Genomic DNA, 12067 nt, shown 5'->3' on the forward strand with positions numbered 1-12067 from the left:
GTGTCTGTTGTATATTGCTTTGTTTTTTAGCAGATGAGTTATGCATGGGTTGTAGGAATGAAGGTAATTTTGGTGAAGTTCATTGCTTATTGTTCTCTATCTAACTGTTGTTCCTGCTGCTTTCAGGTCATCCTGCAACTCTTTTTGAATGACTACTGGCTTTTTTCTTGGCTTTCTTATCATGAAAGAGTGTATGCCTCATTTGTCCAGAGATGATTATTTGTAGTTCCATGAAATTTTCACTTGCATATTATCAAGCCAGTTGTGTTGACAAGGATGTTTAAGGTCTTTTTTATGGCTCTGTGGCTTTTTCCTTTCAAGTTTTGTTTAATAACGCTGTCCCTGAGAATTTTAAGAAGCTCCTTCACCTTCATCACAATTGTTACTTGGTGCATGAAATCTTACCAACGATGGCAACAACTTTTATAATGGCACCACATGCAATTTGCATGAGATGTCCCCCCCAGCATTTATATCTAGACCTTGATTTATATTTACATATGCAACCTTGACATATATGTTTTGATTAAAAAAAACCTTTAAACATACTATTTTTTTGTTTATGCTTACAAATGCATACTTTTTTGTTAACATTTACAAGACAAAGTCAAAATACATTATCTGTGTAAATATAAGTGGATATATGTACAGGTGTATATTAAATAACAAAACAATCCTTGACTTGCAAGTGGCGTCAAAGCAAAATAGAAACCTGGATGTTGGCCATGTTGGTGGATATACAAATGAGGGGTCAAGCAACATTCCATACAAAACATAGTCATGCATGCACAACTCTTTGTTTTTCCACTGCTTTAAGTGTTCTTTTAGTTATGCCATATCTTTGTGCTGTATATGGTTGTGGTCACAACGGTACTCATGACCATGGCATGTTCCGATTTTTTAGAATTCCATCCGTGATTTGGAAAGAGGGCAAGGAAACTCTGAGGCTTAGTACGGAGAGGAGACGAGGGAATCAGGACACTTCGTCCAGTGACCATTTGGTCCAATAGTTAAGACATTCCGTCCAAAGTCTTTTTCAGATGCACGATCAATTATTTTATATTTCAGGTATTCCGGTGTTCATGAATGAGAGCCCTGTGAGAGCGCTGCTCGGCGCCTAAAGATTTAACATGATCCAGCAGGCTTTAAAAATTAATAACTCTGCCAACGGAGCTTGCAGCGAAGCCAAATTTGACTGGCACCTCCCTCTAAGCTTCCCCCTTGGAAAGAGCATGGTCTTGGGTCGGGAGGACCGTGCTTTGGCCCAGATTCGCGAACGAAACCCCCGCAAGAGTGCTGCTCTGCGCCTAAAGATTTAATATGATCTATACTATGGCACTCATTTGCTTTACAAAAATGTGTTTTACTTCAGTCAAATTCCATTGAGAGTTCCTGCTTTTTTCAAATAAACAAATACCTGAAATATAAAATAATTAATAGTGCTTATGAAAAAGACTTGGAACGAAATTACCTGTATTCGTACTCGATGGTCGGTAGAAGCGTCTTATCTTCAGAAAAGCCTAACTTTTTTAAATAATATGGGTCAAAACCACACATATCTATCTTTGCTCGATCATTCAAATCGTGGTAATACTGAGAAAATTCAGCATTTTTTACAGACACACTTTCAGCAGCTGCCATCCTAGTTGCTTTGTATATCCACCATCATGGCGGACGCTCGTGATGTAGCACATTTTGATCACATGGTTGCAAGTCATCTATAGTGTCTGAATACATATTTCCCCTCATTGTATTTAACAGTTCACAACTAAGTGGATTCCTGCATGCCTAGAGTTGATTTAATTCATCTGTTTTCAAGCTTTATCTCGCATATAGTATTGCCATTTCAACATGCTTCCAGAGGAAGACAATTAGTGACATTCAATACTTAAATTGCATGACACAATCTTCCCTTGAAGCAAAGGAGTACACTTATTAGTTTAGCATTTTGTTTGCTGCTTAGTTGGAAGAGCCATTTTTAATGACCTCATTCATCTCCACTTCATTTTAATGAGGACACAGTGATATGATCAGTTTGGAAAAAAAGATGAACAAAAAAACTTTTCAAACTAATTACATTCAGCAAATCTTAAATAACTTAACCAGAGAAGAGATATAAGAGGACAGAGAGAACAAAAAGAGCAGAACTCCAAACACTTACTGAATGTTAAATGTGAGATTTTTTTTTCCTGCTAATAACTTTTAAATCTGATTCTAATTGATGGATCAAGTCAGACATGTACAGTGTCTTGCAAAAGTATTCGTCTTCTTTGGTGTTTGTCCTGTTTTGTCACGTTACAAACGAGAATTAAAATGGATTTTTGGAGGGTTAGTACCATTTGATTTACACAACATGCCTACAACTTTAAAGGGAAAAATTGTTGTTTTATTGTAAAACAAATAATAATTAAGATGGAAAAAAACAACAACAGAAATTTGGAGTGTGCATAGGTATTCAAATCCCCCCCCCAAAAAAAAAAAAGTCACTACTTTGTAGAGCCACCTTTTGCTGCAATTACAACTGCAAATCTCTTGGGGTATGTCTCTATTCGTTTAGCACATCTAGCCACTGGGATTTTTGCCCATTCCTCAAGGCAAAACTGCTCCAACTCCTTCAGGTTAGATGAGTTGCGTTGATGATGTACAGCAATCCTCAAGTTATGCCACAGATTCTCAAATGCATTGAGGTCTGGGCTTTGATTAGGTAATTTCAAGACATTTAAATGTTTACCTTTAACCCTTTGGTGACTGACCCCTTGAAAATGGTTCCTCCAGGAACGATGACATTTCAGTTGTCAAGACAACGGAAAAACTAAAATACAAAAACAGAAAGATACGTCACAATGCTCTTGTGCACAAAACAAAATGCTCTTGTATTTGTATTTTAGTTTTTCCATTGTCTTGACAACTGAAATGTCATGGTTCCTGGAGGAACCATTTTCAAGGGGTCAGTCACCAAAGGGTTAAACCACTCCAGTGTAGCTTTAGCAGTAGTAGGGTCATTGTCCTGCTGGAATGTGAACCTTCGTCCCAGTCTCAAACCTCTGGCTGACTCAAACAGGTTTTCCTCCAGAATTGCCCTGTATTTAGTGCCATCCGTCTTTCCTTCAGTCCTGACCAGCTTTCCTATTCCTGCAGATGAAAAATATCCACACAGCATGACTGCCACCACCATGCTTCACTGTAATAATGGTGTTTTTAGGGTGATAGGAAGTGTTGGGTTTGCACCACATGTGGCATTTCCCATGATGGCCAAAAAGTTCAGTTTTAGTCTCATTTGACCAGAGAATTTTCTTCCATGTGTTTGGGCAGTCTGCCACATGCTGTTAGGCAAACTCCAAACATGTTTTCTTAAGCAATTACTTTTTTCTGGCCACTCTTCCATAAAGCCCAGCTTTGTGGAGTGTATGGCTTAAAGTGGTCCTATGGACAGATACTCCCATCTCCGCTGTGGATCTTTGCAGCTCCTCCATCAAAGACATCTTTGGTGTCTTTGTTGCATCTCTGATTAATGCCCTGCTTACCCGGTCTGTGAGTTTAGGTGGGCAGTCTTCTCTTGTCAGGTTGGTCGTGGTGACATATTCAATAAATCCATTATAGCAAATTTAAATCCATTTTGCGATAATGGATTTAATGGTGACTTGTCCAGGGTGTACCCCACTTCTCGCCCATAGTCAGCTGGAATAGGCTCCAACTTGCCTGCAACCCTGTAGAACAGGATAAGCGGCTACAGATAATGGATGGATGGATGGATGGATGGATGGATTTAATGGTGCTCCCTGAGATATTTTTTATAACCCAACCCCAATACATACTTCTTCACAACTTTGTCTCTGACCTGTTTGGAGTGCTCCTTGGTTTTCATGTTGCTTTTTTAGTAGTGTTGCAGAGTCAGGGTCCTTCCAGAACAGGTTGATTTATACAGACATCATGTGACAGATCATGTGACACTTTGATTGCACACAGGTGGCTCTTAATCAACTTATTATGTGACTTATGATGTGAATTAGTTGAACCAGCCCTTATTTAGGGGTTTCATACAAAAGGGGGTGAATATCTATCCACACTCCAGATTTCTGTTTTTTCATCTTCATTATTGTTTGTGTCACAATAAAGCAACAATTTGCACCTTTAAAGTGGTAGGCATGTTGTGTAAATCAAATGGTGCTAACCCCCCAAAAATCAATTTTAATTCCAGCTTGTAATGCGACAAAACAGGACAAACACAAAGGGGGATGAATACTTTTGCAAGATACTGTACTTGAATAATCTTCAAGGACAATTTAGAACATTTTTATACTAAAAAAAAATCATTGCAACTATTACGGCAGATATTTAATAAAATCCTATGAACAGTAGTGCTTGAAAGTTTGTGAACCCTTAAGAATTCTCTATATTTATGCATAAATATGACCTAAAACATCATCAGAATTTCACACAAGTCCTAAAAGTAGATAAAGAGAACCCAGTTAAACAAATGAGACAAAAATATTATACTTGGTCATTTATTTATTGAGGAAAATGATCCAATATTACATATCTGTGAGTGGCAAAAGTATGTGAACCTCTAGGATTAGCAGTTAATTTGAAAGTGAAATTAGAGTCAGGTGTTTTCAATCAATGGGATGACAATCAGGTGAGTGGGCACCCTGTTTTATTTAAAGAACAGGGATCTATCAAAGTCTGATCTTCACAACACGTTTGTGGAAGCGTATCATGGCACGAACAAAGGAGATTTCTGAGGACCTCAGAAAAAGAGTTGTTGATGCTCATTACACTGGAAAAGGATACATAACCATCTCTAAAGAGTTTGGACTCCATCAATCCACAGTCAGACAGATTGTGTACAAAGGAAGGAAATTCAAGACCATTGTTACCCTCCCCAGGAGTGGTCGACCAACAGAGATCAATCCAAGAGCAAGGTGCGTAATAGTCGGAGAGGTCACAAAGGACCCCAGGGTAACTTCTAAGCAACTGAAGGCCTCTCTCGCATTGGCTAATGTTAATGTTCATGAGTCCACCATCAGGAGAACACTGAACATCAATGGTGTGCATGGCAGGGTTGTAAGGAGAAAGCCACTACTCTCCAAAAAGAGCATTGCTGCTCATCTGCAGTCTGCTAAAGATCACGTGGACAAGCCAGAATGCTATTGGAAAAATGTTTTGTGGACGGATGAGCCCAAAATAGAACATTTTGGTTTAAATGAGAAGCGTAATGTTTGGAGAAAGGAAAACACTGCATTCCAGCATAAAAACCTTATCCCATCTGTGAAACATGGTGGTAGTAGTATCATGGTTTGGGCCTGTTTTGTTGCATCGGCCAGGATGGCTTGCCATCATTGATGGAACAATGAATTCTGAATTATACCAGCAAATTCTAAAGGAAAATGTCAGGACATCTGTCCATGAACTGGATCTCAAGAGAAGGTGGGTCATGCAGCAAGACGACCCTAAGCACACAAGTCATTCTACCAAAGAATGGTTAAAGAAGAATAAAGTTAATGTTTTTGAATGGCCAAGTCAAAGTCCTGACCTTAATCCAATCGAAATGTTGTGGAAGGACCTGAAGTGAGCAGTTCATGTGAGGAAACCCACCAACATCCCAGAGTTGAAGCTGTTCTGTACAGAGGAATGGGCTAAAATTCCTCCAAGCTGGTGTGCAGGACTGATCAACAGTTACCAAAAACATTTACTTGCAGTTATTGCTGCACAAGGGAGTCACACCAGATACTGAAAGCAAAGGTTCACATACTTTTGCCACTCATAGATATGTAATATTGGATAATTTTCCTCAATAAATAAATGACCAAGTATAATATTTCTGTCTCATTTGTTTAACTGGGTTCTCTTTATCCACTTTTAGGACTTATGTGAAAATCTGATGATGTTTTAGATCATATTTAGGCAGAAATATAAAAAATTCTAAAGGGTTCACAAACTTTCAAGCACCACTGTATCTCAAAACTTACACATACTACTGTCTATTCTGAAACATTTTCATGTTTCTGCTTAGAAAGTGCTAGTCTATACCATATGCCTCAATGAAGTCAAGTCTATATTTACAGACTATTCAAAATGTATGCATATTCCCGTAAACATTTCGTTTTATAATTAGTTGCATTTCTTTAGTTTGTCTTATCATCCAGCACTGTGGATACCTAAGACTCAGAAAGCAAACTAACTTGTTTAACTCACTATGTTTTGTTCGTCTCTTTTCAGATTCGAGTTCCAAAGTCGGAGCTGTGCACAGTATGTCGGAAGAGAGTGTATCCCATGGAGGGTCTGATAGCAGACAAAAAGAAGTTCCATAAATCCTGTTTCTTCTGTGAACACTGCAACAATAAATTAAGGTATGCCATATTGTTGTTTACACACTGTCGTATGACTTTAAAATCTTGAAAAGTTTGACTAACCTGTATAGTGTGAATTATAAAAATACATGTAATTACTATGATAAGTGCAGTGTACAGTGGTGTTTGAAAGTTTGTCAACCTTTAGTATTTTCTATATTTCTGAATAAATATGACCTAAAATATCATCAGATTTTCACACAAATCCTAAAAGTAGATAAAGAGAACCCAGTTAAACAAATGAGACAAAATATTATACTTAGTCATTTATTTATTGAGGAAAATGAGCCAATATTACATATCTGTGAGTGGCAAATGTATGTGAACCTTTGCTTTCAGTATCTGGTGTGACCCCCTTGTGCAGCAATAACTGCAACTAAATGTTTCTGGTAACTGTTGGTCAGTCCTGCACACCGGTTTGGAGGAATTTTAGCCCATTCCTCTGTACAGAACAGCTTCAACTCTGGGATGTTGGTGGGTTTCCTCACATGAACTGCTCGCTTCAGGTCCTTCCACAAAATTTTGATTGGATTAAGGTCAGGACTTTGACTTGGCCATTCCGAAACATTAACTTTATTCTTTTTTAACCATTCTTTGGTAGAACGACTTGTGTGCTTATGGTCGTTGTCTTGCTGCATGACCCACCTTCTCTTGAGATTCAGTTCATGGACAGATATCCTGACATTTTCCTTTAGAATTTGCTGGTATAATTCAGAATTAATTGTTCCATCAATGATGGCAAGTTGTCCTGGCTCAGATGCACCACAACAGGCCCAAACCATGATACTACCACCACCATGTTTCACAGATGGGATAAGGTTCTTATGCTGGAATGCAGTGTTTTCCTTTCTCCAAACATAATGCTTTTCATTTAAACCAAAAAGTTCTATTTTGGTCTCATCCGTCCACTAAACATTTTTCCAATAGCATTCTGGCTTGTCCACGTGATCTTTAGCAGACTGCAGATGAGCAGCAATGTTCTTTTTGGAGAGCAGTGGCTTTCTCCTTACAACCCTGCCATGCACACCATAGTTGTTCAGTGTTCTCCTGATGGTGGACTCATGAACATTAATATTAGCCAATGTGAGAGAGGCCTTCAGTTGCTTAGAAGTTACCCTGGGGTCCTTTGTGACCTCGCCGACTATTACATGCCTTGCTCTTAGAGTGATCTTTGTTGGTCGACCACTCCTGGGTAGGGTAACAATGGTCTTGAATTTCCTCCATTTGTACACAATCTGCGGGCTGTACGGTGGTGTAGTGGTTAGCCCTGTTGCCTCACAACAAGAAGGTTCTGGGTTCGAGCCCAGCGACCGGTGAGGGCCTTTCTGTGTGGAGGTTGCATGTTCTCCCCGTGTCTGTGTGGGTTTCCTCCTGGTGCGCCATTTTCCCCCACATTCCAAAGACATGCAGTTTAGGCTCACTGGTGGCTCTAAATTGATCGTAGGTGTGAATGGTTGTTTGTCTCTATGTGTCAGCCCTGTGTTGACCTGGCGACTTGTCCAGGATGTACCCCACCTCTCGCCCATAGTTAGCTGAGATAGGCTCCAACCTGCCTGTGACCCTGTGTAGGATAAGCAGCTAAAGATAATGGATGGATGGATGTACACAATCTGTCTGACTGTAGATTGGTGGAGTCCAAACTCTTTAGAGATGGTTTTGTAACCTTTTCCAGCGTGATGAGCATTAACAACGCTTTTTCTGAGGTCCTCAGAAATCTCCTTTGTTCGTGCCATGATACGCTTCCACAAACATGTGTTCTGAAGATCAGACTTTGATAGATCCCTGTTCTTTAAATAAAACAGGGTGCCCACTCACACCTGATTGTCATCCCATTGATTGTAAACACCTGACTCTACTTTCACCTTCAAATTAACTGCTAATCCTTGAGGTTCACATACTTTTGCCACTCACAGATATGTAATATTGGATCATTTTCCTCAATAAATAAATGACCAAGTATAATATTTTTGTCTCATTTGTTTAACTGGGTTCTCTTTATCTACTTATAGGACTTGTGTGAAAATCTGATGATGTTTTAGATCATATTTATTCAGAAATATAGAACATTCTAAAGGGTTCACAAACTTTCAAGCATCACTGTATATGACTGATGGTGATATGAGATGACATTTGATCTGTGATTTTTTTTTTCTTCTTTATAATAATCAACAGCCTTGGAAACTACGTCTCTCTCCATGGACATTTATACTGCCCACCACATTATAAGCAGCTCTTCAAATCTAAAGGACATTTTGATAAAGGATTTGGACAAAGGTCTCAAAAAGAATTGCTGAATGGAGGAAATTTAATGAATGCCATTTCTGAAGAACATGACTGGAGACATTCCCTTTCACAAAGCAACTTCAGTTCTATGTCAGACATCGATGAAAAAGTATCTAAGGTACAAGAAAAATCTGATCAAATGCCCCCCAAATTAAATAAACATTGTTTAGTGTGGCCCCCTCACACTGACCCACCAAAGAAGACCTTTACCATGGACCAAGATATACAGTTAGTAAAACCAGTGTGGCCTCCCAAGAATGAGTCTTCAAAATCTACAAAAAACCAGTGATGGAAAGAATCACAGATTATTACACCCCATCCATAAGACATTAAGGTTGTCTGGGTGATTATGAAAGCTGCACCTCAGTGGTCACCATTACAAATGGTGTCTTAATTTTTTCAATGGCTGTATGCTGAAATCTACACAAGAATCATAAGACGGTCCAAGGAATTACAGAAAGTCTAAAAACAGGTGAATAAATAAAGAGGAATGAGCACTGAGAGCAAGAGAATAGTTTTTGATGATTTTGAGATAGTAATAAAAGAAAAATGGATGATGTGGGCATTGAAGGAAAGTAGTAAATATTGATGAGGACGTGACAAGGAAGAAGAATGACATCAAATGCAGGCCCTGAGGGTTTGTGGTTAGAAAGAAATTAAATGGTGAAGAATGTGAAATAATGTGAAAGACAATTTGGATGGAGACAGCAAGATAGTAATAGCATACAAATTGATAATTCACACTGCAGTTAAACTTAATAGTAATTAAATGTTACTTGATCAGATAGAGAATTGGAGGGGAATGAAATGGATAACAACGTGCCATAAGATCTCAGTATGTGCTGCACATTGTCACTGTTTTTGCTTGGCAAAAAAAAAAAAAATTCTGTATAACTTTTCACAGTGCCCATGGAGAGAGTACAGTTATCATACAAATTTTAGCTTTTTCAATTCACCCCTACTATTTTTATATTCTGGCTGTGGTTAGATTTTATCATGACTGTTTGTCCATATGATCATGCCTTTGGAAGCACCTGGGGTGCAGTGTAGCAACTGATTAAATTGAGTACATATTTTTCTTATGTAAATGTCATATCTAATTGGTATTTGTTTATTTTGGTCACTTGTGTCCTCCTCAAAACAGAAAATATTTTTAAAAGGACATTAATTTTTAGAATAGTCTTTATTTGTACAAGAGCATTCCTGATCATTCAATCAGGTCAGGCTGGGTCATTAGTGCATCTTGCAAATTTATTGAGCTAAGACAAATAAACAGCTCTTATGTTCAATGTCTATGTTGTATTCATTACTCAGGCATTTTAATTCATTCAGTCATCTTCAGTAAGAGGTCCTGGTTAGGGTTGCGATGGATCTGGAGGCTATTCTGGGAACACTTGGTGCATAAATGGGAGGCTAGTCCAGCTCAAGGCATCGTGCACACATATTCATAAACTCATTCAGACCTATAGGAAATTCAATGCAGCCAATCCACTTAAGAAGGAAACTGGAGAGATAGGGGAAACCCATGCAGGCACAGGGAGAACATGTGAAACTCTGCAGTGCACACATAGCAACCCAAGCACAGGTTTGAACTGGGGACCCTGCAGCTGTGAGGGGGCAACAATACCATTTGCACCTCCATGTCATCTTCTAAGACCTTTATTACATTAAATAGTGAAATGTACAAGATGAACAAAGCAGACATCTTATATTCAGTATGTCTAAAAACATCACTGGTGTATTTCAGTTGTAATATTTTAAATACCCATTGCAGTAACATCATTGTCGTTCATGCTGACTCTTCTATTTGCATAAACCTGTTTAATGCGAATCATAATCATCAATATTTTGAATATAATATTAAGAATCTTTTAAACAGCAAATGATAAGCTGTGGGGCAGCATGGTGGTGCAGTGGTTAGCACTGTCGACTCACAGGAAGAAAGTTCTTGGGTCGAACCTCATGGCCAACCAGGGCCTTTCTGTGTGGAGTTTGCATGTTCTCCCTGTGTCTGTGTGAGTTTTCTTCATGTACTCCAGTTTTCTCCCACAGTCCAAAGACATAATAGTAATAATAATAAGTTTAATTTACGTAGTGCCTTTCTCACACCCAAAGTCACTTTATAGATACAAAGACAAACAGGAAAAAAAAGAAATGTCCTCCAAAAGTGGTCAAGCTCTAACTCCAGTGGTGTAGATGCTCACAGTCCCACTAAAAGGCACACAAAGGTATGGCCCGCAAAGCCTGTACAAATGCCACCGGGCAACAGTATTTGGAACACCACGCCATGGATTCACAAAGTAAGCACAGAAATGTCGCCACACAGAGCACTGGGCACCCCCGATGTTGACATGAGCAACAGGAACCCTGCAGTCCACAGAAAACAGGAGAACACACATCACTCATGGCAGACCAAGGCCTGGGGAAACCAACACTCAAGACTGAGTCTGAAGCTATGTCACAACTATGCGGATTAGGTCAACTGGCTAGTCTAAATTGCCCATAGGCGTGAATGTCAGTGTGAATGGTTGTCCAGCTCTGTGTTAGCCCTGCAGTGACCTGACCAGGCTGTACTCTTGCCCAAAGTCAGCTGGGATTGGCTTCAGCTTCCCTTGTAACCCTGATGGATAAGTAGTACAGATGATGGATGGATGTTAAGCTTCGCTGCATGTGTTTGCATTTAGTGCAACTTATTCCATATTAAACCAAACATATTCCATAATTAAACCAAATTGATTTTTTGTACTGAAATTCATTAAGTACACAACTGCCATTGGTTTAAACACATACAGTGCCTTGAAAAAGTATTCATACCCCTTGAACTTTTTCACATTTTTCCACCTTACAACCATGAACTTAAAAGTTTTTATTGAGATTTTATGTGATAGACCAACACAGAGTAGCACATAATTGTGAAGTGAAACGAAAATGATAAATGGTCTTCAAAATTTTAAACAAATAAAAACCTGAAAAGTGTGATGTGCATTAGTATTCAGTCCCCCTGCGTCAATACTTTGTAGAGCCACCTTTTGCTGCAATTACAGCTGCAAGTCTTTTGTGGTATGTCTCTACCAGCTTTGCACATCTAGACACTGAAATTTTTGCCCATTCTTCTTTGCAAAATAGCTCAAGCTCAGCCAGATTGGATGGAGAGCGTCTGTGAACAGCAATTTTCAAGTCTTGCCACAGATGCTCAATGGGATTTAGGTCTGGACTTTGACTGAGCCATTCTAACACATGAATATTCTTTGATCTAAACCATTCCATTGTAGCTCTGGCTGTATGTTTAGGGTCATTGTCTTGCTGGAAGGTGAATCTCCTTCCCAGTGTCAAGTCTTTTGCAGCCTCCAACAGGTTTTCTTCCAGGATTGCCCTGTATTTAGCTCCATCCATCTTCCCATCAACTCTGACCAGCTTCCCTGTCCCTGCTGAAG

General features: G+C 39.1%; 1 protein-coding gene across 1 annotated transcript in view; it reads left to right on the plus strand.

The window, feature by feature from the left end:
* The window catches only part of xirp2b (xin actin binding repeat containing 2b), a 44070-nt gene extending 35468 nt beyond the window's left edge, over nt 1-8602 (plus strand). The window contains exons 8-9 of the mRNA XM_060930085.1: nt 6220-6350; nt 8523-8602. Of these exons, the coding sequence (XP_060786068.1) occupies nt 6220-6311 (92 nt within the window). The 3' untranslated portion in view covers nt 6312-6350; nt 8523-8602. The remainder of the gene's footprint in view (nt 1-6219; nt 6351-8522) is intronic.
* The last annotated feature ends 3465 nt before the right edge of the window (nt 8603-12067 follow it).

This window comes from Neoarius graeffei, chromosome 9 (assembly GCF_027579695.1).
Source record: "Neoarius graeffei isolate fNeoGra1 chromosome 9, fNeoGra1.pri, whole genome shotgun sequence".
NCBI lineage: Eukaryota > Metazoa > Chordata > Actinopteri > Siluriformes > Ariidae > Neoarius > Neoarius graeffei.